General features: G+C 46.8%; 1 protein-coding gene and 1 long non-coding RNA gene across 51 annotated transcripts in view; both read right to left on the minus strand.

The window, feature by feature from the left end:
- Nucleotides 1-26,838, minus strand: part of LOC118373116 (WD repeat-containing protein 7) — a 401,772-nt gene that overhangs the window by 116,443 nt on the left and 258,491 nt on the right. For all 50 annotated transcript variants that reach the window (XR_008142316.1, XR_008142328.1, XR_008142323.1 and 47 more), the window contains one exon: nucleotides 12,499-12,723. Coding sequence is in view for 7 of the 50 variants with exons in the window: in XM_052525011.1 (XP_052380971.1) it covers nucleotides 12,499-12,723 (225 nt within the window). In the remaining 43 variants the exon portion in view is untranslated. The remainder of the gene's footprint in view (nucleotides 1-12,498; nucleotides 12,724-26,838) is intronic.
- On the minus strand, nucleotides 6,218-6,988 carry LOC127931685 (uncharacterized). Its single transcript, XR_008142375.1, has 3 exons — nucleotides 6,765-6,988; nucleotides 6,520-6,568; nucleotides 6,218-6,372 (listed from the first exon to the last, which is right to left on the minus strand). It is a non-coding gene; the product is annotated as an uncharacterized LOC127931685 (long non-coding RNA).

Raw genomic sequence — 26,838 nt, forward strand, 5'->3', positions numbered from 1 at the left:
CTGTTAGCTAGTGATAGATAGCAGTCTGCTGTTAGCTAGTGATACTGATAGATAGCAGTCTGCTAGTGAGATCTGCTGTTAGCTAGTGATAGATAGCAGTCTGCTGTTAGCTAGTGATAGATAGCAGTCTGCTGTTAGCTAGTGATACTGTAGATAGCAGTCTGCTGTTAGCTAGTGATAGATAGTAGTCTGCTGTTAGCTAGTGATAGATAGCAGTCTGCTGTTAGCTAGTGATACTGTAGATAGCAGTCTGCTGTTAGCTAATGATAGATAGTAGTCTGCTGTTAGCTGATAGCTGATAGATAGCAGTCTGCTGTTAGCTAGTGATACTGTAGATAGCAGTCTGCTGTTAGCTAATGATAGATAGTAGACTGCTGTTAGCTAGTGATACTGTAGATAGCAGTCTGCTGTTAGCTAGTGATAGATAGCAGTCTGCTGTTAGCTAGTGATAGATAGCAGTCTGCTGTTAGAGTGATAGATAGCAGTCTGCTGTTAGCTAGTGATAGATAGTAGACTGCTGTTAGCTAGTGATAGATAGCAGACTGCTGTTAGCTAGTGATAGATAGCAGTCTGCTGTTAGCTAGTGATAGATAGCAGTCTGCTGTTAGCTAGTGATAGATAGTAGACTGCTGTTAGCTAGTGATAGATAGCAGTCTGCTGTTAGCTAGTGATAGATAGCAGTCTGCTGTTAGCAGTCTGCTGTTAGCTAGTGATAGATAGTAGACTGCTGTTAGCTAGTGATAGATAGCAGTCTGCTGTTAGCTAGTGATAGATAGCAGTCTGCTGTTAGCTAGTGATAGATAGCAGTCTGCTGTTAGCTAGTGATAGATAGCAGTCTGCTGTTAGCTAGTGATACTGTAGATAGCAGTCTGCTGTTAGCTAGTGATAGATAGCAGTCTGCTGTTAGCTAGTGATAGATAGCAGTCTGCTGTTAGCTAGTGATAGATAGCAGTCTGCTGTTAGCTAGTGATACTGTAGATAGCAGTCTGCTGTTAGCTAGTGATAGATAGTAGAGTCTGCTGTTAGCTAGTGATACTGTAGATAGCAGTCTGCTGTTAGCTAGTGATAGATAGCAGTCTGCTGTTAGCTAGTAGCAGTCTGCTGTTAGCTAGTGATACTGAGCAGTCTGTTAGCTGTTAGCTAGTCTGCTTGATAGATAGTAGCAGTCTGCTGTTAGCTAGTGATAGATAGCAGTCTGCTGTTAGCTAGTGATACTGTAGATAGCAGTCTGCTGTTAGCTAGTGATACAGTAGATAGCAGTCTCCTTGTTAGCTAGTGATAGATAGCAGTCTGCTGTTAGCTAGTGATAGATAGCAGTCTGCTGTTAGCTAGTGATAGATAGCAGTCTGCTGTTAGCTAGTGATAGATAGCAGTCTGCTGTTAGCTAGTGATAGATAGCAGTCTGCTGTTAGCTAGTGATAGATAGCAGTCTGCTGTTAGCTAGTGATAGATAGCAGTCTGCTGTTAGCTAGTGATAGATAGCAGTCTGCTGTTAGCTAGTGATAGATAGCAGTCTGCTGTTAGCTAGTGATAGATAGCAGTCTGCTGTTAGCTAGTGATAGATAGCAGTCTGCTGTTAGCTAGTGATAGATAGCAGTCTGCTGTTAGCTAGTGATAGATAGCAGTCTGCTGTTAGCTAGTGATAGATAGCAGTCTGCTGTTAGCTGAGTCTGCTGTTATAGATAGCAGTCTTAGCTAGTGATACTGTAGATAGCAGTCTGCTGTTAGCTAGTGATAGATAGCAGTCTGCTGTTAGCTAGTAGATAGCATCAGTTCAGCCCATAGATAGCATCCTGTTAGCTAGTGATAGATAGCAGTCTCATGTTAGCTAGTGATAGATAGCAGTCTCTGTTCAGCTAGTGATAGATCCAGTCTGCTTTGATAGATAGCAGTCTGCTGTTAGCTAGTGATAGATAGCAGTCTCTGTTAGCTAGTGACGACAGTCTCATTTAGCTAGTGATACAGTCTCATGTTAGCTAGGGTGTTCTGTTCAGCCCATGTTAGCTAGTGATAGATAGGGTGTTCTGTTCAGCCCACGACATCCTTCTGCTTTTATACTGGGAGGGTGTTCTGTTCAGCCCACGACATCCTTCAGCTTTTATACTGGGGTAGTTCACTTTCAAACTGATATTTTAATCTCTGTCACATGAAACCGTTCGCATGTGCGGTGCCCCTTTTGACAACTGTGTTTTCCCGTTTTGCCCTAATCAGGTCACGCATCCCAAATGCATATGGGTCCGGAAAATTAAAATGTTGCCGGTCTAACGCCTGGCGGCGCCACATTTTCTTAATGGAACCCTTGGCACAAACACACAGGCATGTAAGCATGCACATTAGCACACACTCACACAAAAAGAGAATATATCTTACAAATCACACTGAACCTGACAATGCCAATCTCTGAGCCCTGCGTACTGCCCTGCCTTACACACACCAGGGTCCCTTACACTAATCATTTGACAGAACGCACACCAGGGTCCCTTATTGCTGCAACACATTTCCGGAGGTCCCCGCTGACTGGCCTACTGTAGTCCCGACAGCTCTGACTGGCCTACTGTAGTCCCGACAGCTCTGACTGGCCTACTGTAGTCCCGACAGCTCTGACTGGCCTACTGTAGTCCCGACAGCTCTGACTGGCCTACTGTAGTCCCGACAGCTCTGACTGGCCTACTGTAGTCCCGACAGCTCTGACTGGCCTACTGTAGTCCCGACAGCTCTGACTGGCCTACTGTAGTCCCGACAGCTCTGACTGGCCTACTGTAGTCCCGACAGCTGACTGGCCTACTGTAGTCACGGCAGCTCTGACTGGCCTACTGTAGTCCCGACAGCCGACTGGCCTACTGTAGTCCCGACAGCCCGACTGGCCTACTGTAGTCCCAACAGCCCTGACTGGCCTACTGTAGTCCCGACAGCCCTGACTGGCCTACTGTAGTCCCGACAGCCCTGACTGGCCTACTGTAGTCCCGACAGCCCTGACTGGCCTACTGTAGTCCCGACAGCCGACTGGCCTACTGTAGTCCCGACAGCCCTGACTGGCCTACTGTAGTCCCGACAGCCCTGACTGGCCTACTGTAGTCCCGACAGCCCTGACTGGCCTACTGTAGTCCCGACAGCCCTGACTGGCCTACTGTAGTCCGGACGGACAGACAGACAGTTCTACACGTGAACAGACAGACAGTTCTACACGCAGACAGACAGTTCTACACGTAGACAGACAGACAGTTCTACACGTAGACAGACAGTTCTACACACAGGGAGGCAGGGAGGGACAGGAGGTCCTCCCTCCAACCCAGTACGTCCTTCTTAGCCTGATGGATAATTCTTGCCTTCTGGCTCAGGCTTGTCTAAAGCAATTCATCCCTGGCAGTTCCTCATCATAGCACAGACCAGTGTGTGTGTGTGTGTGTGTGTGTGTGTGTGTGTCTGTGTGTCTGTGTGTCTGTGTCTGTGTGTGTGTGTGTGTGTGTGTGTGTGTGTGTATGTTCCATGGATATGTTGCAGAGACAGCGTCATCATTGTTACCAGAGACAATTCACAAGCTGTCCTTCTCCATAAGTTCCTATGCCTTATTTTAGATGGTGAGCAGAGCAGGACTGATTCAAGTAGATAACGGTGTCAGTGATAACACCGTCAGTGAGTACCTATAAACACCTATAACACAGTCAGTGATAACCTATAAACGTCAAAACACAACGCTCCTAATATGATCTAATACAACATTATGACTACAGCTTCAATTATTCATGAGATAACTGCAATCAATGTTTTTCTTTGGTTGTTTAGAAACATTTCTCCCAAACGGAGCTAAAAGTTCATTCAAAAAACAACAACATTTCTTTCAATCTCCACTATCAAAAACCACTAGGGCTATCCCCTCGATAGGGGGGGAAATATATATATCTTGGGTCGACCGAGATTCGTCCTGCTCTGTCCACACTGAAGCTGTGACATCATTTCAGCCATTTAGTTTCTTACTTGTTTCTAACTGAAAAGTTATGTTTTTCCAGAAATCCCTAATATGTCTACAAAAAATAAAATCCCTCATTTCCTCCAACCCTTGCTCTCTTTATGTGAAACATGTAAGGGTCCCTTGTGACCAATAGGACCTGACCCATAGCCTATCATAATCACGTCAATAAATTGGTTATAACAAATACCCCCACACCGTAACAACCTGACAGCAAAATGGATGTGGAGGACGTGAAAAAGACACACACAAAAAAAAGGCACATTTTTACTGGTTGCCCAGGAGGGAAAGGGGAAGTCTGATGTGTGAAAGACATTTGACTTAGTTGTGGAGACAAAGGAGGGTATAGGAACAAGCGTTGGGTGAGTATTATGTATGCCAAACATGTGCTCTTAGATTACAATATTATAATTCTCTCTGACAATCTAGAACAGTATCAGTGAGTGAGTGAGTGAGTGAGTGAGTGAGTCAGCCAGCCAGCCAGCCAGCCAGCCAGCCAGCCAGCCAGTCAGTGAGTGAGTGAGTGAGCCAGCCAGCCAGTCAGTCAGTCAGTCAGTCAGTCAGTGAGTGAGCCAGCCAGCCAGCCAGTCAGTCAGTCAGTCAGTCAGTCAGTCAGTCAGTCAGTCAGTGAGTGAGTGAGCCAGCCAGCCAGCCAGCCAGTCAGTGAGTGAGCCAGCCAACCAATCTATCTATCTAATGCCTTTTATTACAGCAGAACAGGAACAGTTTGTATTGCATTCGTGAATTACGATATATTTAATATGTTTAGGCTAATTATTCAAAGCTCCCTTTTGTTATTTAATTAAAAAAAAAAAAAAACGCTTCATCACATTTCAAAGCTGTCACGTTCTGTCCATTGTTCGTATGTGTTTTCCTTGTTTTAGTGTTAGTCAGGACGTGAGCTGGGTGGGCATTCTATGTTGTGTGTCTGGTTTGTCTATTTCTATGTTTGGCCTGATATGGTTCTCAATCAGAGGCAGGTGTTAGTCATTGTCTCTGATTGGGAACCATATTTAGGTAGCCTGTTTTGTGTTGGGTTTTGTGGGTGATTGTTACTGTCTCTGTGTTTGCACCAGATAGGACTGTTTAGGTTTTCACTTTTGTTGTTTTGTTTAGTCTGTTCATGTATAGTCAGTCGTCTTTATTAAAAACATGAATAACCACCACGCTGCATTTTGGTCCGCCTCTCTTTCACCAGAAGAAAACCCTTACAAAAGCAGTGTGATGGCAAGTATTTCTGTGGGTTTTTTTTTTTTTTAAACATTTACATTTACATTACATTTAAGTCATTTAGCAGACGCTCTTATCCAGAGCGACCTTTGCTATTTGTTATTACGGAGTAATGTGTTTCGATTGCTGAGAGTTTTTATTTTATTTTAGATTTAAGGCTGTAACGTACCAAAACGTGGAAAAAGGAAAGGGGTCTGAATACCTTCCAAAACCACTGTATTCATCACGAACAATTTCATTATCACATGTCTTTGTGTGATGTACTGCGCCATCCCCAAGACAATCAGACAGGTGTCTCATGGGAAAACAAATGACTGCTCAACCAAAGAAAGCTTGGTCGACCAAACAATCGATCAGTCCAACTAAATGGGGTCAGTCATAAAAACCAAAATCTGTAATTTGTTTTTCAGCCCAAACAGCAGCCCTGCTTTTTTTTTGTAAATACCATCAACTGACATAATCGTTCAACCGTCATAACTATTACAGATTGCACCTTTAAAGGCTAATTCCTCTGGCACCAACTAAAGAATCAGAGAAATGAACAAGGTGATGGCATGTAGTGTTCATGCAACCATTGTCACATTCCCCAGTTTCTGTGTTGGTGTTCGGGTGTGTATGTGTCTATTTCAGGAAATGGCTTCCTGGATTCCAAAGCAGCTGATTGGTCAGCCCATCACTAATTGGCGCTCTGATCCCGCCCTCTCGTCAGGGGATACAGCTGTCTGCAATTACCGACTCTTAATAAAGGAGGGAGAGCTTCTTTGTATGTTCTGGTAAATTTGAAAGTGTTTTGGTAGTCTCTCCTGTAGAGGTATGTGTATACCATAGTACCTAGTGTTTTGGTAGTCTCTCCTGTAGAGGTTTGTGTATACCATAGTACCTAGTGTTTTGGTAGTCTCTCCTGTAGAGGTATGTGTATACAAATAGTACCTAGTGTTTTGGTAGTCTCTCCTGTAGAGGTAGGTGTATACCATAGTACCTAGTGTTTTGGTAGCCTCTCCTGTAGAGGTATGTGTATACCATAGTACCTAGTGTTTTGGTAGTCTCTCCTGTAGAGGTATGTGTATACCATAGTACCTAGTGTTTTGGTAGCCTCTCCTGTAGAGGTAGGTGTATACCATAGTACCTAGTGTTTTGGTAGCCTCTCCTGTAGAGGTAGGTGTATACCATAGTACCTAGTGTTTTGGTAGTCTCTCCTGTAGAGGTATGTGTATACCATAGTACCTAGTGTTTTGGTAGCCTCTCCTGTAGAGGTAGGTGTAAACCATAGTACCTAGTGTTTTGGTAGCCTCTCCTTTAGAGGTTTGTGTATACCATAGTACCTAGTGTTTTGGTAGCCTCTCCTGTAGAGGTATGTGTATACCATAGTACCTAGTGTTTTGGTAGTCTCTCCTGTAGAGGTATGTGTATACCATAGTACCTAGTGTTTTGGTAGCCTCTCCTGTAGAGGTAGGTGTAAACCATAGTACCTAGTGTTTTGGTAGCCTCTCCTTTAGAGGTTTGTGTATACCATAGTACCTAGTGTTTTGGTAGCCTCTCCTTTAGAGGTTTGTGTATACCATAGTACCTAGTGTTTTGGTAGTCTCTCCTGTAGAGGTATGTGTATACCATAGTACCTAGTGTTTTGGTAGCCTCTCCTGTAGAGGTATGTGTATACCATAGTACCTAGTGTTTTGGTAGTCTCTCCTGTAGAGGTATGTGTATACCATAGTACCTAGTGTTTTGGTAGCCTCTCCTGTAGAGGTTTGTGTATACCATAGTACCTAGTGTTTTGGTAGCCTCTCCTTTAGAGGTTTGTGTATACCATAGTACCTAGTGTTTTGGTAGCCTCTCCTTTAGAGGTTTGTGTATACCATAGTACCTAGTGTTTTGGTAGCCTCTCCTTTAGAGGTTTGTGTATACCATAGTACCTAGTGTTTTGGTAGCCTCTCCTTTAGAGGTATGTGTTTGGTTTATTTAAATCATTCACTGAGTTTGAATGATAGTGAATGAATTTCATTTGTTCCCGGGGGAGGGGGCACCTTGTGAGTATTTAGGCAAGAGGCCTGCGGGCACACATATACCCATAGAATAGGTAAGTAGTGGGTAGGCAGCTAAGGTAGGAGGTAAAGTAGTAGGAAGTAAGGTAGGAGGTATGGTAGGAGGTATGGTAGGTGGTATGGTAGGAGGTAAGGTAGGAGGGTAAGGTAGCAGGTAAGGTAGGAGGTAAGGTAGGAGGTAAGGTAGGAGGTAAGGTAGGAGGTAAGGTAGGAGGTAAGGTAGCAGGTAAGGTAGGAGGTAAGATAGCAGGTAAGGTAGGAGGTGGCCTGCTCGCCTCCCTACCACTGAGGAAGTACAGTTCCCGCTCAGCCCAGTCAAAACTGTTCGCTGCATCCCTGTGGAAGGCTTTCCACACCTTTTGGGGTTGGTGGGTGGGTGGGTGGGTGGGGGCGCAACTCAATATTAGGAAGGTGTTCTTAATGTTTAGTACACTCAGTCTATATAGAAGGAACCAGCGTCATCACAACCCCCTCCTTGCACCATGGTGTTTTGCTTAGATGCTGGTCACATAGTTCCAATAATGTAGAAAGAAATTAACTTACACACTTGATAAAGGCTCTGCCCCCGGGGGATCAGAAATATATATAATCGCCCTGCTGTTAGACGGGTTATTGGCTGGGGAGCAGTACAGATCTTCCACTCTTGAATGGAACCCTATAGTGCACTACCCTATGTGCAACTGGTCAAAAGTAGTGCACTACATAGGGGATAGGGTGCGATTCGGGATACAACCCCCAATAGAGGAGTGTAGGTCTGCGCCTAGATGAGAACGCACAGAGCCAATCACATTAATAATCTACGGCAGACTCCTCCCAGCACGCCATCGCCACGGAGACTGGAGGACTTATTATTGATTATTGGGTTGGAGACCAAGGACCGGTGGGGTGGCTGGGACTACAGGTCTACATCTGTCTGTATGGAGGGATGTGGGACTACAGGTCTATCTGTCTGTATGGAGGGATGTGGGACTACAGGTCTATCTGTCTGTATGGAGGGATGTGGGACTACAGGTCTATCTGTCTGTATGGAGGGATGTGGGACTACAGGTCTCTAGATCTGTCTGTATGGAGGGATGTGGGACTACAGGTCTCTAGATCTGTCTGTATGGAGGGATGTGGGACTACAGGTCTCTAGATCTGTCTGTATGGAGGTATGTGGGACTACAGGTCTATCTGTCTGTATGGAGGGATGTGGGACTACAGGTCTGTATCTGTCTGTATGGAGGGATGTGGGACTACAGGTCTGTATCTGTCTGTATGGAGGGATGTGGGACTACAGGTCTCTAGATCTGTCTGTATGGAGGTATGTGGGACTACAGGTCTCTATCTGTCTGTATGGAGGGATGTGGGACTACAGGTCTGTATCTGTCTGTATGGAGGTATGTGGGACTACAGGTCTATCTGTCTGTATGGAGGGATGTGGGACTACAGGTCTCTAGATCTGTCTGTATGGAGGTATGTGGGACTACAGGTCTATCTGTCTGTATGGAGGGATGTGGGACTACAGGTCTGTATCTGTCTGTATGGAGGGATGTGGGACTACAGGTCTGTATCTGTCTGTATGGAGGGATGTGGGACTACAGGTCTATCTGTCTGTATGGAGGGATGTGGTACTACAGGTCTATCTGTCTGTATGGAGGGATGTGGGACTACAGGTCTGTATCTGTCTGTATGGAGGGATGTGGGACTACAGGTCTATCTGTCTGTATGGAGGGATGTGGTACTACAGGTCTATCTGTCTGTATGGAGGGATGGGTACTAGGGATGTGGGACTAGGTCTATCTGTCTGTATGGAGGGATGTGGTACTACAGGTCTATCTGTCTGTATGGAGGGATGTGGTACTACAGGTCTGTATCTGTCTGTATGGAGGGATGTGGGACTACAGGTCTATCTGTCTGTATGGAGGGATGTGGTACTACAGGTCTATCTGTCTGTATGGAGGGATGTGGGACTACAGGTCTATCTGTCTGTATGGAGGGATGTGGGACTACAGGTCTATCTGTCTGTATGGAGGGATGTGGTACTACAGGTCTATCTGTCTGTATGGAGGGATGTGGGACTACAAGGTCTCACAGTCCCACTGTCGTGTTACACGTTTTTAATTCACACTTTTATTCAAAAGTCAAATTTCAACGTTTTGTTTTTCTACATTTTAACGTTAAAAAGGTTATTAAGGTTTTGTATAGGGTTAAAATATTATGTTTAGGTATTCACGCCGAATGGTTAAGGTTTAGTATAATGTACATCCTCTCGTGCTCTGTCAGGTTGGATGGGGAACGTCGCTGCACAGCCATTTTCTACCACTGTGATTTAAAACGAGACCTTCAGTACCAGAGTCATGGTGTTACGTCCGTCCATAACACCTGAGAAAAACCCAAGCCTACTTGATGGTAATAGCATTCACGACTGCCCCTAGTGGCAGGTTTTGAAGCCATTTCCCGATGTCCTCAGGGCATGGATGCCCAATTCAATTTGATGTAAATCTTGAGCGATCTGGCTGTGCGTGTCTCTTCAGAAATATATTCAACTTGACGACAAACTTTTACAGGTCCAAGATGATTATGAGGTAAGAGCATCAACTGAATTTTTCAATGTGCCGCTTTCACACGTCTCCCCTCCCCTCAGTGTTTTATTCTGATCGAGACAGAGATGCATCGTTCCCTAAAATTTCTTTTCAGCAAACAATAAACAGGCAGTAAAAATATCAACGTCTTTAAAGGCTCATGTTAATAACTAGAAACATACGTGTGTGTGTGTTTTAATGGCTGTGCTGTACCAGTGTGATGTATGTGAGAGGTACGGATCAGCTTTTACAACTAGACACATTTAACCTTAAGATAACTAGATGAGGGACGACAACACGTCACAATCCTATGAAGTATCATTTCCCCCTTCACAGAGGATTCACCAGAAAAGTCAGTGGTAAAGTGGGAGGGTTGGGATGGCAAGTTGTTGTTGTTATTGTTGTTGCATAGCCTGAAAGTCAGTCGGGGCAGTTCCATAGGCACTAGATCATCATCTACCACGAGGCAAGGCTGGCTCATAAACTTACTTACAAGGTCCTAGAGAAGCCAGTCAAGTAAGTCTGGAGAGAAGATCATAAACAGTAACAAGGTCCAAGAGAAGGCTGTCAAGTAAGTCCCCGTATAAATGGAGGCCCTTCAAGGTCCCCGTATGAATGCACACCTTCCTCTCTCTCTCACACCTTCCTCTCTCTCTCTCACACCTTCCTCTCTCTCTCACACCTTCCTCTCTCTCTTACACCTTCCTCTCTCTCTCACACCTTCCTCTCTCTCTCACCCTTTCCTCTCTCTCACACCTTCCTCTCTCTCTTACACCTTCCTCTCTCTCACACCTTCATTTCTCTCTCACCCTTTCCTCTCTCTCTCACACCTTCCTCTCTCTCTCACACACCTTCCTCTCTCACACACCTTCCTCATCTTCCTCTCTCTCACACCTTCCTCTCTCACACACCTCCCTCTTTCTCATTTTCCTCTCTCTCACACCTTCCTCTCTCTCACACACCTTCCTCTCTCTCACACACACACCTTCCTCTCTCTCTCACACACACACACCTTCCTCTCTCTCTCACACACACACCTTCCTCTTCCTCTCACATACCTTCCTCTTCCTCTCTCTCTCACACCTTCCTCTCTTTCCAGACAGCCAGGAGGAATGTAAGCAGCCTTGAGACCAGGATGCTCCCTGCCTGCCTCTCCCTCTCTCTCTCACACCTTCCTCTCTCTCTCTCACACCTTCCTCTTCCTCTCTCACACCTTCCTCTTCCTCTCTCACACCTTCCTCTTCCTCTCTCACACCTTCCTCTCTTTCCAGACAGCCAGGAGGAATGTAAGCAGCCTTGAGACCAGGATGCTCCCTGCCTGCCTCTTCCTCTCTCTCTCTCACACCTTCCTCTCTCTCTCACACCTTCCTCTTCCTCTCTCACACCTTCCTCTCTTTCCAGACAGCCAGGAGGAATGTAAGCAGCCTTGAGACCAGGATGCTCCCTGCCTGCCTCTTCCTCTCTCTCTCACACCTTCCTCTTTCTCCTCTTCCTCTCTCTCACACCTTCCTCTCTTTCCAGACAGCCAGGAGGAATGTAAGCAGCCTTGAGACCAGGATGCTCCCTGCCTGCCTCTTCCTCTCTCTCTCACACCTTCCTCTCTCTCTTACACCTTCCTCTCTTTCCAGACAGCCAGGAGGAATGTAAGCAGCCTTGAGACCAGGATGCTCCCTGCCTGCCTCTTCCTCTCTCTCTCACACCTTCCTCTTCCTCTCTCTCTCACACCTTCCTCTCTTTCCAGACAGCCAGGAGGAATGTAAGCAGCCTTGAGACCAGGATGCTCCCTGCCTGCCTCTTCCTCTCTCTCTCACACCTTCCTCTTCCTCTCTCTCTCACACCTTCCTCTCTTTCCAGACAGCCAGGAGGAATGTAAAGCAGCCTTGAGACCAGGATGCTCCCTGCCTGCCTCTCCCTTTGTGGGTGTTTTTAACCTCGGCACTGTTGACTCACAAAGCCAGGAGCAGCCAGACAAATCAAGCATCCATTCATTTAATTCAGTAGGTCTGCTCTCTCTCTCTCTGCAGGGTGACAGCCTGGGCTCTGCTCTGAATGGGGAACTCCACATTGATTGCATCATTCACCCCCCCCCCCCTCTCTCTCTCTCTGAACACTGATGCAACGCGTCTCAACTGTTCTTTATGAGCGCTGAACTAACTAACGCACGCAGGCAGGTGAGAGAGATTTAAACTGTCAACGCATCTGAATAAAGAAGACCCCCAGGCAACGAGAGGTAGAGGGGGAGACGTACAGAGCCACACCACAAGGAGAGCCAGCTACCTGGTAGATTATTCACATGGCCTTCCCTTCGCTTCACTCCAACACAGCCAGAGTGAGTGAGTGAGTGAGTGAGTGAGTGAGTGAGTGAGTGAGTGAGTGAGTGAGTGAGTGAGTGAGTGAGTGAGTGAGTATCAGTGTGGGATTGTGTATTATTTTAGTTTCATAACAGTGTGACTTCATCAGCTGGAGAATCCACGATAATAAATGGTAGAAGTCACTTATTCATTCCTATCGAGGCTAAAACTATTGAAAGCTCTCAGACTTCACAACGTCACCAAGTACTCGACTCTGATATATAACCACTCATATTCTCAGAACAACATGCAGAGAGAAAGAGAGAGAGAGAAAGATAGAAGGGCGGATATGGAGACAGACTTGCGCGTGCCGAGCACAGAGAGAGAAAGAGGGCGTGTCCACTCACAGGTGTGTCTGGCCAGAGAGTAGTTGGATCCTCCAGTCGTCAGTCCAAAACCTTCTGGAGCCTGTCCACTGGTCCTGGCACGAGACGGCAGCTTAGGGGGTTCCAGCTCCGCCCCGAACTCCGCCCCGATGACCCCCAGCAGGACGATGGCGGTGGCCTGCTTACGACGCTCTTCGTACGAGTTGCAGATCTTCTTGGTGTTGGGAGGCAGGTTGGACAGACAGCCTGGAGAAGAAGATCACAGTGAGAGGGTCGTTTAAAAGCATCGGGTGACAATACTAACAACTAATGGTAATGATAAACTCCCTCTATTGTGGCGAAATACCACGGTGTGACATCACAGTGGCAACATGTGTGACCTGTTGCACACAAGGTCAACCAGTGAAGAACGAACACCATTGTAAATACAACACATATTTATTTTCTCTTTTGTACTTAAACTATTTGCATATCGTTACAACAATGTATATAGACATAATATGACATCTGAAATGTATTTACTTGTAAGTGTTAGTGTTCATTTTTTATTGTTTATTATCTATTTCACTTTCTTTGGCAATGTTAACATCAACCAATCAAATGTATTGATAAAGCTCTTCTTACATCAGCCTATATCTCAAAGTGCTGTACAGAAACCCAGCCTAAAACCCCAAAACAGCAAGCAATGCAGGTGTAGAAGCACGGTGGCTAGGAAAAACTCCCCAGAAAGGCCAAAACCTAGGAAGAAACCTAGAGAGGAACCAGGCTATGAGGGGTGGCCAGTCCTCTTCTGGATGTGCTGGGTGGAGATTATAACAGAACAGGAGCCAAGATGTTCAAATGTTCATAGATGACCAGCAGGGTCAAATAATAATTTGTTTCCTTTGCCAATAAAGCCCTTAAATTGATTGGGAAGAAGGCAGGGATGGGGAGGGATAGAGAGACAGAGGGAGAGATAGAGAGACAGAGGGAGAGATGGGGAGGGATAGAGAGACAGAGGGAGGGATGGGGAGGGCTAGAGAGACAGAGGGAGGGATAGAGAGATGGGGAGGGATAGAGAGACAGAGGGAGAGATGGGGAGGGATAGAGAGACAGAGGGAGAGATGGGGAGGGATAGAGAGAGGGAGGGATAGAGAGACAGAGGGAGGGATAGAGAGACAGAGGGAGAGATGGGGAGGGATAGATAGACAGAGGGAGGGACAGAGGGAGAGATGGGGAGGGATAGAGAGACAGAGGGAGGGATAGAGAGACAGAGGGAGGGATAGAGAGACAGAGGGAGAGATGGGGAGGGATAGAGAGACAGAGGGAGGGATAGAGAGACAGAGGGAGGGATAGAGAGACAGAGGGAGGGATAGAGAGACAGAGGGAGGGATAGAGAGACAGAGGGAGGGATAGAGAGACAGAGGGAGAGATGGGGAGGGATAGAGAGACAGGGGGAGGGATAGAGAGACAGAGGGAGGGATAGAGAGACAGAGGGAGGGATAGAGAGACAGAGGGAGGGATAGAGAGACAGAGGGAGAGATGGGGAGGGATAGAGAGACAGAGGGAGAGATCCAGTGTTAGCAGTGTCTCTATGGTGTTAAGTCTAACTTCAGAGAAGAGAGAGGGGTATGGTTAGAGCAATCCCAATGCTACCATTAGCATTCGTTAGCGGCCACATAGTACCAGAATACACATGACTATTTGCAATAAATACCTTGGTCTTAGGACAAGGTATAGATGAGAGTTTACAGGAGTAGGGAGCATTTTCCACATTAATCTACACACAATGCCCCATTCATAAATGGAATAAGTTTGAAAGCACCAAGACTCTTAGAGCCACCCGGCCAAACTGAGCAATCGGGACCACAACCCTGGTCCCTACTGCCTCTGATCTGGAGGACTCACTAAACAGAGAACATCCCTACTGCCTCTGATCTGGAGGACTCACTAAACAGAGAACATCCCTACTGCCTCTGATCTGGAGGACTCACTAAACAGAGAACATCCCTGGTCATCCCTACTGCCTCTGATCTGGTGGACTCACTAAACAGAGAACATCCCTGGTCATCCCTACTGCCTCTGATCTGGAGGACCCACTAAACACTAAACACTAAACTAACCCTAACCCTAACCAACTTAATAGAAAATGACTCAAGTAAAAGTTCCCCAGTGAAATTCTACTTGAGTAAAAGCCTTTGGTTTAAAATATACTTAAGTATCAAAAGTATAAATCATTTTAAATTCCTTATATTAAGCCAAACAGATGGCACCATTTTCTTGTATTGTTATGTATTTACACAGCACAGAAATTATTTATAAACAAAGCATGTGTGTTTATTGAGTCCTCCAGATCAGAGGCAGTAGGGAGGACCAGGGATGTTCTCCGTTTAGTGAGTCCTCCAGATCAGAGGCAGTAGGGGCCAGGGATGTTCTCTGTTTAGTGAGTCCTCCAGATCAGAGGCAGTAGGGGCCAGGGATGTTCTCTGTTTAGTGAGTCCTCCAGATCAGAGGCAGTAGGGGCCAGGGATGTTCTCTGTTTAGTGAGTCCTCCAGATCAGAGGCAGTAGGGATGACCAGGGATGTTCTCTGTTTAGTGAGTCCTCCAGATCAGAGGCAGTAGGGATGACCAGGGATGTTCTCTGTTTATTGAGTCCTCCAGATCAGAGGCAGTAGGGATGACCAGGGATGTTCTCTGTTTAGTGAGTCCTCCAGATCAGAGGCAGTAGGGATGACCAGGGATGTTCTCTGTTTAGTGATTCCTCCAGATCAGAGGCAGTAGATGACCAGGGATGTTCTCTGTTTATTGAGTCTGCCAGATCAGAGGCAGTAGGGATGACCAGGGATGTTCTCTGTTTAGTGAGTCCTCCAGATCAGAGGCAGTAGGGATGACCAGGGATGTTCTCTGTTTAGTGAATCCTCCAGATCAGAGGCAGTAGGGATGACCAGGGATGTTCTCTGTTTAGTGAATCCTCCAGATCAGAGGCAGTAGGGATGACCAGGGATGTTCTCTGTTTAGTGAATCCTCCAGATCAGAGGCAGTAGGGATGACCAGGGATGTTCTCTGTTTAGTGATTCCTCCAGATCAGAGGCAGTAGATGACCAGGGATGTTCTCTGTTTAGTGAATCCTCCAGATCAGAGGCAGTAGGGATGACCAGGGATGTTCTCTGTTTAGTGATTCCTCCAGATCAGAGGCAGTAGATGACCAGGGATGTTCTCTGTTTAGTGAATCCTCCAGATCAGAGGCAGTAGAGATGACCAGGGATGTTCTCTGTTTAGTGATTCCTCCAGATCAGAGGCAGTAGATGACCAGGGATGTTCTCTGTTTAGTGATTCCTCCAGATCAGAGGAAGTAGGGATGACCAGGGATGTTCTCTGTTTAGTGAATCCTCCAGATCAGAGGCAGTAGAGATGACCAGGGATGTTCTCTGTTTAGTGATTCCTCCAGATCAGAGGCAGTAGAGATGACCAGGGATGTTCTCTGTTTAGTGAATCCTCCAGATCAGAGGCAGTAGAGATGACCAGGGATGTTCTCTGTTTAGTGAATCCTCCAGATCAGAGGCAGTAGAGATGACCAGGGATGTTCTCTGTTTAGTGAATCCTCCAGATCAGAGGCAGTAGGGATGACCAGGGATGTTCTCTGTTTAGTGAATCCTCCAGATCAGAGGCAGTAGGGATGACCAGGGATGTTCTCTGTTTAGTGAATCCTCCAGATCAGAGGCAGTAGAGATGACCAGGGATGTTCTCTGTTTAGTGAATCCTCCAGATCAGAGGCAGTAGGGATGACCAGGGATGTTCTCTGTTTAGTGAATCCTCCAGATCAGAGGCAGTAGGGATGACCAGGGATGTTCTCTGTTTAGTGAATCCTCCAGATCAGAGGCAGTAGAGATGACCAGGGATGTTCTCTGTTTAGTGAATCCTCCAGATCAGAGGCAGTAGGGATGACCAGGGATGTTCTCTGTTTAGTGAATCCTCCAGATCAGAGGCAGTAGGGATGACCAGGGATGTTCTCTGTTTAGTGAGTCCTCCAGATCAGAGGCAGTAGGGATGGACCAGAGATGTTCTCTGTTTAGTGAATCCTCCAGATCAGAGGCAGTAGGGATGGACCAGAGATGTTCTCTGTTTAGTGAATCCTCCAGATCAGAGGCAGTAGGGATGACCAGGGATGTTCTCTGTTTAGTGAGTCCTCCAGATCAGAGGCAGTAGGGATGGACCAGAGATGTTCTCTGTTTAGTGAATCCTCCAGATCAGAGGCAGTAGAGATGACCAGGGATGTTCTCTGTTTAGTGAATCCTCCAGATCAGAGGCAGTAGAGATGACCAGGGATGTTCTCTGTTTAGTGAATCCTCCAGATCAGAGGCAGTAGAGATGACCAGGGATGTTCTCTGTTTAGTGAATCCTCCAGATCAGAGGCAGTAGAGATGACCAGGGATGTTCTCTGTTTAGTGAATCCTCCAGATCAGAGGCAGTAGAGATGACCAGGGATGTTCTCTGTTTAGTGAATCCTCCAGATCAGAGGCAGTAGGGATGACCAGGGATGTTCTCTGTTTAGTGAATCCTCCAGATCAGAGGCAGTAGAGATGACCAGGGATGTTCTCTGTTTAGTGAATCCTCCAGATCAGAGGCTAGAAGGGAAGACCAGGGATGTTCTCTGTTTAGTGAGTCCTCCAGATCAGAGGCTAGAAGGGAAGACCAGGGATGTTCTCTGTTTAGTGAGTCCTCCAGATCAGAGGCAGTAGGGATGACCAGGGATGTTCTCTGTTTAGTGAATCCTCCAGATCAGAGGCAGTAGTGATGACCAGGGATGTTCTCTGTTTAGTGAATCCTCCAGATCAGAGGCAGTAGGGATGACCAGGGATGTTCTCTGTTTAGTGAGTCCTCCAGATCAGAGGCTAGTAGGGATGACCAGGGATGTGCTCTGTTTAGTGAATCCTCCAGATCAGAGGCAGTAGTGATGACCAGGGATGTTCTCTGTTTAGTGAGTCCTCCAGATCAGAGGCTAGAAGGGAAGACCAGGGATGTTCTCTGTTTAGTGAGTCCTCCAGATCAGAGGCTAGAAGGGAAGACCAGGGATGTTCTCTGTTTAGTGAGTCCTCCAGATCAGAGGCAGTAGAGATGACCAGGGATGTTCTCTGTTTAGTGAGTCCTCCAGATCAGAGGCAGTAGAGATGACCAGGGATGTTCGGTTGATAAGTGTGTGAATTTGACTATTTTCCTGTCCTGCTAAGAATAAAAAATGTAACAAGTACTTTTGGGTGTCAGGGAAAATGTAAGGAGTAAAAAGTAGAATATTTTCTTAAGGAATGTAGTGAGGTAAAAGTAATCAAAAATATAAATAGTAATGTAAAGTACAGATAACCCCAAAAAACTACTTAAGTACTTTACACCACTGCCAAGAACCCGATGGTCACTCTGACAGAGCTCCAGAGTTCCTCTGTGGAGATGGGAGAACCTTCCAGAAGGACAACCATCTCTGCACCAATCAGGCCTTTATGGTAGAGTGGCCAGACGAAAGCCACTCCTCAGTAAAAGGCACATGACAGCCCGCTTGGAGTTTGTCAAAAGGCACCTAAAGACTCTCAGACCATGAGAAACAAGATTCTCTGGTCCGATGAAACCAAGATATAACGCTCTGGCCTGAATACCAAGCGTCCCGTCTGGAGGAAACCTGGCACCATCCCCAGGGTGAAGCATGGTGGGGGCAGCATCATGCTGTGGGGATGTTTTTCAGCAGCAGAGACGCTCCCCATCCAACCTGACAAGAGCTTGAGAGGATCTGCAGAGAAGAATGGGAGAAACTCTCCAAATACAAGTGTGCCAAAGCTTGTGGCATCATACCCAAGAAGACCTGATGCTGTTATCGCTGCCAAAGGTGTTTCAACAAAGTACTGAGTAAAAGGTCTGAATACTTATGTAAATGTGATATTTTAGTTATTCATTTATTTTCTACATTTGCTGCAAACATTCATTATGGGATGTTGTGCGTAGATTAACGAGGGGAAAAGGCTGTAACGTAACAAAATGTGGAAAAGGTTGAGGGGGTCTGAATACTTTTCGTAGGCACTGCATATACTGTAATGTAATCACGGCTCATCCTATATAACTCCTGTCCATACACATCATCATATACAGTATGTGTGTGTTTACACACAGTACAAGTCAAACGTTTGGAGGCTTACTACTCATTCAAGAGTTAATTTATTTTTTTACTAAGAATCTAAAAATAGATTGATTTGTTTAACACTAGCTGTTAGTAACACACGGCTGAATGGAGGGTAGCTAGCTGTTACTAACACGGCTGAATGGAGGGTAGCTAGCTGTTACTAACACACGGCTGAATGGAGGGTAGCTAGCTGTTAGTAACACACGGCTGAATGGAGGGTAGCTAGCTGTTACTAACACACAGCTGAATGGAGGGTAGCTAGCTGTTACTAACACACAGCTGAATGGAGGGTAGCTAGCTGTTACTAACACACAGCTGAATGGAGGGTAGCTAGCTGTTACTAACACACGGCTGAATGGAGGGTAGCTAGCTGTTACTAACACACGGCTGAATGGAGGGTAGCTAGCTGTTACTAACACGGCTGAATGGAGGGTAGCTAGCTGTTACTAACACACGGCTGAATGGAGGGTAGCTAGCTGTTACTAACACACGGCTGAATGGAGGGTAGCTAGCTGTTACTAACACACAGCTGAATGGAGGGTAGCTAGCTGTTACTAACACAGCTGAATGGAGGGTAGCTAGCTGTTACTAACACACGGCTGAATGGAGGGTAGCTAGCTGTTACTAACACACGGCTGAATGGAGGGTAGCTAGCTGTTACTAACACACGGCTGAATGGAGGGTAGCTAGCTGTTACTAACACGGCTGAATGGAGGGTAGCTAGCTGTTACTAACACACGGCTGAATGGAGGGTAGCTAGCTGTTAGTAACACGGCTGAATGGAGGGTAGCTAGCTGTTACTAACACACAGCTGAATGGAGGGTAGCTAGCTGTTACTAACACACGGCTGAATGGAGGGTAGCTAGCTGTTACTAACACGGCTGAATGGAGGGTAGTTGGAGCTGAATAGGGCTGTCACACACGTCTATTCTCCTCACCAGGACCCATTTGTTCCTCACACAGCCCGCCCCTCTGCCCCCCTCCCCCACTGAATGGAGGTCAGAGTCATGTTCAAAGAACGGAGTCAAAGGGGCGACGTCTGTGTGTGTGTCTAGAGGACACTGATCACATGCAGCCTGCCTGCATGACCCCCTCTAATGACCCGGGTGCTCTACTAAATACGAGGGGCGAAGACGGGCCTCGTTTCGGAAGTGAGGGGAGCGCTGGGCTATTGTCCTTTTGGGGCTTGTAACCCATGAGCCCCCCTCCTGCTTTACTCAGACAACCCCGCCCCAACATCAGACCTGCTGTTTGGTCATCCGCACCTGCCAGCAATTGCTAATAACCCATTCGCAACCACCCGACAATATGTGATAAAGTGAAAATCTGTGGTCCGCATTCGACCGTAACCCGCTAATATAGAAATTGCGGTGTACAGTCAGACGGTGGAGCAACTTTATTTTTTATTTTTTTTTAGACAGGCCTATGAACATTTGGGACATTCAGTAGGCTATTAGTTAGTCAACTTGTCTATAACACAATACATACGAGCTCGTCTTCTGTCATTACTTGTGGCCCTAGAATATTAAAACATTTTGCTCACTCCGAATGTCATAAATCCATAGAATGAATGCCTCTATATGGTCGACGTCGGTAAAATGTTATCTTTCATCTCTGCTTCTTTCGCACAGCAAAAACATTTAGGGACCGGGGAGAAAGTGCAATAGCTAGACCTATAGTTAACATTATTATGAGGCTATGTGAGAGGTTATATTAACATTATGAGGCTACGTGAGAGGTTATAGTTAACATTATTATGAGGCTATGTGAGAGGTTATAGTTAACATTATTATATTATAGACCTATAGTTAACATTATTATGAGGCTATGTGAGGGTTATATTAACATTATGAGGCTATGTGAGGGGTTATATTAACATTATGAGGCTATGTGAGGGGTTATAGTTAACATTATGAGGCTATGTGAGGGGTTATATTAATATTATGAGGCTATGTGAGGGGTTATAGTTAACATGAGGCTATGTGAGAGGTTATAGTTAACATTATGAGGCTAGATGAGGGTTATATTAACATTATGAGGCTATGTGAGGGTTATAGTTAACATTATGAGGCTATGTGAGAGGTTATAGTTAACATTATGAGGCTAGATGAGGGGTTATAGTTAACATTATGAGGCTATGTGAGGGGTTATATTAACATTATGAGGCTATGTGAGGGTTATATTAACATTATGAGGCTATGTGAGGGGTTATATTAACATAATGAGGCTATGTGAGGGTTATAGTAACATTATGAGGCTATGTGAGGGGTTATAGTAACATTATGAGGCAATGTGAGAGGTTATATTAACATTATGAGGCTGTGAGGGGTTATATTAATATTATGAGGCTATGTGAGGGGTTATAGTTAACATAATGAGGCTATGTGAGGGGTTATATTAATATTATGAGGCTATGTGAGGGGTTGTAGTTAACATGAGGCTATGTGAGGGGGTTATATTAACATTATGAGGCTATGTGAGGGGTTGTAGTTAACATGAGGCTATGTGAGGGGGTTATATTAACATTGAGGCTATGTGAGGGGGTTATAGACCATCAGTCAGAGTCCAGATCTCTTGACTGCTATTCCATGTAACCCATCTGAACAGTAGCCTTCAGTTCCTTTAATGTGCCATTTTGAAGTCCCCGGTCTTGTGACTGTCGAATGTGTATAGCGCCTCACAATCATCACACATAAAATAGCCCATACAATATTTCATGACCCTAAACCCACACCGCCCTGTAGATATAACCGCAGGGAATCCAGGTTATGAGTCAACGACACAGCACTAGTGTGTGTGTGTGTGTGTGTGTGTGTGTGTGTGTGTGTGTGTGTGTGTGTGTGTGTGTGTTTTTATTGTGTGTGTGTTGCGTGGTGCATTCAGTGGCTATTAGTTAGCATACTATATGTGTGTTGGAACAAAGGGCCAGGCATGACTGTGTTTTAAGCTGCAGGGCTGACCGTTTGGTCACCTGACCTCTACAGACCGGTCAGCTAACCCCCCAATCTATTCTTTCAGAGGGGGAAGGGGAGGGGACAGAGAGAGAGGAAGGAGAAGGGAAGGGGGGGTTAGAAGGATGGATGGAGGGTGTGGAAGTAGGGGAGATTAGGGAGGGATCGGGTTATGGAAGGGTGAGGAGGATGGCGGGGGGGTAGAAGGATAGATGGAGGGGTGTATTATAGGGGAGATGAGGGAGGGATCATTATTGGAGGGGTGAGGAGGATAGCGGGAGGGGGGTGGATATTAAATAGGATGGAGGGAGGGGGTGTGGAGGAGAGGGAATGGAGGGTGGCCGGGGGGAGGGAGGGGTGTGGAGGAGAGGGAAGGCTGAGGGAGGGGGTTGGAAGGGAGAACAGGATGGAGGGATGGGGGTGTGGAGGGAAAGGTATAGGGGTGGCGGGTTGAGGGAGAGAGAGAGCAAGTAGGCAGGAGTAAAGGTGTGTCAGGGATAGCATAAGAGCAGGACAGGAAGAGAGAAGGAGAGAAAAAAGAAAAGGAAAGAGATGGAGACAGAAGGTGAGAGGGAGAGAGAGAAGGAGAGAGAGAAGGAAAGAGGATAGAGAGACGGAGAGAGAGACGGAGAGAGAGACGGAGAGAGAGACGGAAAGAGGAGAGAGAGACGGAGAGAGAGACGGAAAGAGGAAAGAGAGACGGAGAGAGAGACAGAGAGAGACAGAGAGAGGAGAGAGAGAGACAGAGAGGAGAAGAGAGACAGAGACAGAGACAGAGACAGAGACAGAGAGACAGAGAGACAGAGACAGAGACAGAGACAGAGACAGAGACAGAGAGACAGAGAGACAGAGAGACAGAGAGACAGAGAGACAGAGAGACAGAGAGAGACAGAGACAGAGACAGAGACAGAGACAGAGACAGAGACAGAGAGAGAGAGAGAGAGAGAGGGGAGAGAGAGAGAGAGGAAAGAGAAGGAGAAGCGGGGTTAGAAGGAGAGAAAGAAGGAGAGCGAGAAGGAGAGAAAGAAGCAAAGAGAAGGAGAGAAAGAAGCAAAGAGAAGGAGAGAGAAGGAAAGAGAGGGGAGAAAAGGAAAGAGAAGGAGAGAGAGGAAAGAGAAGGAGGAGGGAGAAGGAAAGAGAAGGAGAGGAGAAGGAAAGAGAAGGAGAGAGACGGAGGAGAGAGACGGAGAGAGACGGAGAGAGAGACGGGAGAGAGACGGAGAGAGACGGAGAGAGAGACGGAAGAGAGGAGAGGAGGTTGAGACAGAGACAGAGACAGAGACAGAGAGACAGAGAGACAGAGAGACAGAGGGATGGGTGGAGGGAGACAGAGAGACAGAGAGACAGAGAGAGACAGAGACAGAGACAGAGACAGAGACAGAGACAGAGACAGAGAGAGAGAGAGAGAAAGAGGGAGAGAGAGAGAAAGAGAGAAGGAGAAGGAGAGCGAGAAGGAGAGAAAGAAGGAGAGCGAGAAGGAGAGAAAGAAGCAAAGAGAAGGAGAGAAAGAAGCAAAGAGAAGGAGAGAGAAGGAAAGAGAAGGGAGAAAAGGAAAGAGAAGGAGAGAGAAGGAAAGAGAAGGAGAGAGAGAAGGAAAGAGAAGGAGAGAGAGAAGAGAAAGAGAAGGAGAGAGACGGAGAGAGAGACGGAGAGAGAGACGGAGAGAGAGACGGAGGGAGAGACGGAGAGAGAGACGGAGAGAGAGACGGAGGAGAGACGGAGACAGAGACAGAGAGACAGAGACAGAGACAGAGACAGAGAGACAGAGAGACAGAGAGACAGAGAGACAGAGAGACGGAGAGAGAGAGGGACAGAGAGACGGAGAGAGAGACGGAGAGAGAGACGGAGACAGAGACAGAGAGACAGAGACAGAGAGAGAGAGAGAGAGAGAGAGAGAGAGAGAGGGAGAGAGAGAGAGACGGAAAGAGAAGGAGAGCGAGAAGGAGAGAAAGAAGGAGAGCGAGAAGGAGAGAAAGAAGCAAAGAGAAGGAGAGAAAGAAGCAAAGAGAAGGAGAGAGAAGGAAAGAGAAGGGGAGAAAAGGAAAGAGAAGGAGAGAGAAGGAAAGAGAAGGAGAGAGAGAAGGAAAGAGAAGGAGAGAGAGAAGGAAAGAGAAGGAGAGCGAGAAGGAAAGAGAAGGAGAGAGAGAAGGAAAGAGAAGGAGAGAGAGAAAGAAAGAGAGAAGGAAAGAAAAGGAGAGTGAGAAGGAAAGAGAGAAGGAGAGCGAGAAGGAAAGAGGGAAGGAGAGAGATAAGGAAAGAAGGAAAGAGAAGGAGAGAGAGAAGGAAAGAGAGAAGGAGAGCGAGAAGGAAAGAAGGAAAGAGAAGGAGAAAGAGAAGGAAAGAGAAGGAGAAAGAGAAGGAGAAAGAGAAGGAAAGAGAAGGAGAGAGAGAAGCAAAGAGAAGGAGGAGAGAAGGAGAGAGAAGGAGAGAGAAGGAAAGAGAGAAGGAGAGTGAAGGAGTGAGAAAGAAATAGAGAAGGAAAGAGAAGGAGAGTGAAAAGGAGAGAGAAGGAAAGAGGAGGAAAGAGGAGAAGGAAAGAGAAGGAGAGCGAGAAGAAAAGAGAGAAGGAAAGAGAAGGAGAGCGAGAAGAAAAGAGAGAAGGAAAGAGGAGAAGGAAAGAGCGAAGGAAAGAGAAGGAAAGAGAAGGAAAGAGAAGGAAAGAGAAGGAAAGAGATGGTGAGAGAAGGTCAGAGAAGGAGAGTGAGAAGGAAAGAGAGAAGGAGAGAGAGAAGGAAAGAGAAGGAGAGAGAAGGATAGAGAAGGAGAGAGAGGTGAGAGAAGGAGAGAGAGAAGGAAAGAGAGAAGGAGAGAGAGAAAGAGAGAGAAAGAGAGAGAAGGAGAGAGAAGGAGAGAGAAGGAGAGAGAAGGAGAGAGAAGGAGAGAGAAGGAGAGCGAGAAGGAGAGCGAGAAGGAGAGCGAGAAGGAGAGAAAGAAGCAAAGAGAAGGAGAGAGAAGGAAAGAGAAGGGGAGAAAAGGAAAGAGAAGGAGAGAGAAGGAAAGAGAAGGAGAGAGAGAAGGAAAGAGAAGGAGAGAGAGAAGGAAAGAGAAGGAGAGAGAGAAAGAAAGAGAGAAGGAAAGAAAAGGAGAGTGAGAAGGAAAGAGAGAAGGAGAGCGAGAAGGAAAGAGGGAAGGAGAGAGAGAAGGAAAGAAGGAAAGAGAAGGAGAGAGAGAAGGAAAGAGAAGGCGAGAGAGAAGGAAAGAGAGAAGGAGAGCGAGAAGGAAAGAAGGAAAGAGAAGGAGAGAGAGAAGGAAAGAGAAGGAGAGAGAGAAGGAAAGAGAAGGAGGAGAGAAGGAGAGAGAAGGAGAGAGAAGAAAGAAATAGAGAAGGAAAGAGAAAAGGAGAAGGAGAAGGAGAGAGAAGGAAAGAGGAGGAAAGAGGAGAAGGAAAGAGAAGGAGAGCGAGAAGAAAAGAGAGAAGGAAAGAGAAGGAGAGCGAGAAGAAAAGAGAGAAGGAAAGAGGAGAAGGAAAGAGGAGAAGGAAAGAGCGAAGGAAAGAGCGAAGGAAAGAGCGAAGGAAAGAGCGAAGGAAAGAGAAGGAAAGAGAAGGAAAGAGAAGGAAAGAGAAGGAAAGAGAAGGAAAGAGAAGGAAAGAGAAGGAAAGAGCGAAGGAAAGAGATGGTGAGAGAAGGTCAGAGAAGGTCAGAGAAGGAGAGTGAGAAGGAAAGAGAGAAGGAGAGAGAGAAGGAAAGAGAAGGAGAGAGAAGGAAAGAGAAGGAGAGAGAGGTGAGAGGTGAGAGAAGGAAAGAGAGAGAGAGGAAAGAGAGAGAAAGGAGAGAGAGAAAGAGAGAGAAGGAGAGAGAAGGAGAAGGAGAGAGAAGGAGAGCGAGAAGGAGAGCGAGAAGGAGAGCGAGAAGGAGAGCGAGAAGGAGAGCGAGAAGGAAAGAGAGAAGGAAAGAGAGAAGGAAAGAGAGAAGGAAAGAGAGAAGGAAAGAGAAGGAAAGATAGAAGGAGAGAGAGAAGGAAAGAGAAGGAGAGAGAAGGAAAGAGAGAAGGAGAGAGAGAAGGAAAGAGAAGGTGAGAGAAGGAGAGAGATGGTGAGCTGGCGTGACATGCTGAGATCAGGATGAATGGGTAGCGGCTCTCGGTGGCTGAGATTGCTTTATAGCATTTCATTTGGTTTGTTCCACTGCTTGGGTGAGCACAGCCTCGGTTATGGATTTCTATTCTAATGCGCTGGAGCAGGCGCTGAGAGAGGCCAATGAGGCAGCTGCTGGAGCAGGGGGGACCTACGCGCAGGGGGCCTGATCAATAGGACAGGGCTGGGGAGGGGGGGTGGGACAGGGCTGGGGGGGGGGGTGGGACAGGGCTGGGGAGGAGGAGGCAGGGCTGAGCTAGGGTACAGCGCTGGGGTAAGGGAGGGCTAGGGAATGGGATATGGGGCTGGTGGAGGGTAGAAGGTTGGAATAGGGCTGAGTCTGGGGATAGGGAAGGGAGAGTGGTGGGCAGCAGGCTCTTGCCAAAACATAGGTATCATGTATGCTTGCGTACGGCTATGCTAAGTGTACAGCCTACTAATGGCAACCACCGACAGCTCCAGAGAGTCAACTCTCCACCTATTGTCAACAGATACACAGAGGAGTAAAGTGACCACAATGTCAGCAGACATATATTAAAGGGAATTAAATACTTAACCAGAGTCAGAACTCCTGGATACCATTTGTATGTCCCTGCTTTCAGTTTGAAGGTGGTTTCTGGAACCATTGCTAGGAACAATTAGCGTATTAGCCCTAACAATAACTGAAGCTTGATTTCCTTCAATGTCTTTTTTACATTTTTACAGAGGAGAAACTTGTCATCAGACAGGCACTTGTCATCTCCCGTCTGGATTACTGCAACTCGCTGTTGGCTGGGCTCCCTGCCTGTGCCATTAAACCCCTACAACTCATCCAGAACGCCGCAGCCCGTCTGGTGTTCAACCTTCCCAAGTTCTCTCACGTCACCCCGCTCCTCCGCTCTCTCCACTGGCTTCCAGTTGAAGCTCGCATCCGCTACAAGACCATGGTGCTTGCCTACGGAGCTGTGAGGGGAACGGCACCTCAGTACCTCCAGGCTCTGATCAGGCCCTACACCCAAACAATGGCACTGCGTTCATCCACCTCTGGCCTGCTCGCCTCCCTACCACTGAGGAAGTACAGTTCCCGCTCAGCCCAGTCAAAACTGTTCGCTGCTCTGGCTCCCCAATGGTGGAACAAACTCCCTCACGACGCCAGGACAGCGGAGTCAATCACCACCTTCCGGAGACACCTGAAACCCCACCTCTTTAAGGA

This window comes from Oncorhynchus keta, chromosome 9 (genome assembly GCF_023373465.1).
Source record: "Oncorhynchus keta strain PuntledgeMale-10-30-2019 chromosome 9, Oket_V2, whole genome shotgun sequence".
Taxonomy (NCBI): domain Eukaryota; kingdom Metazoa; phylum Chordata; class Actinopteri; order Salmoniformes; family Salmonidae; genus Oncorhynchus; species Oncorhynchus keta.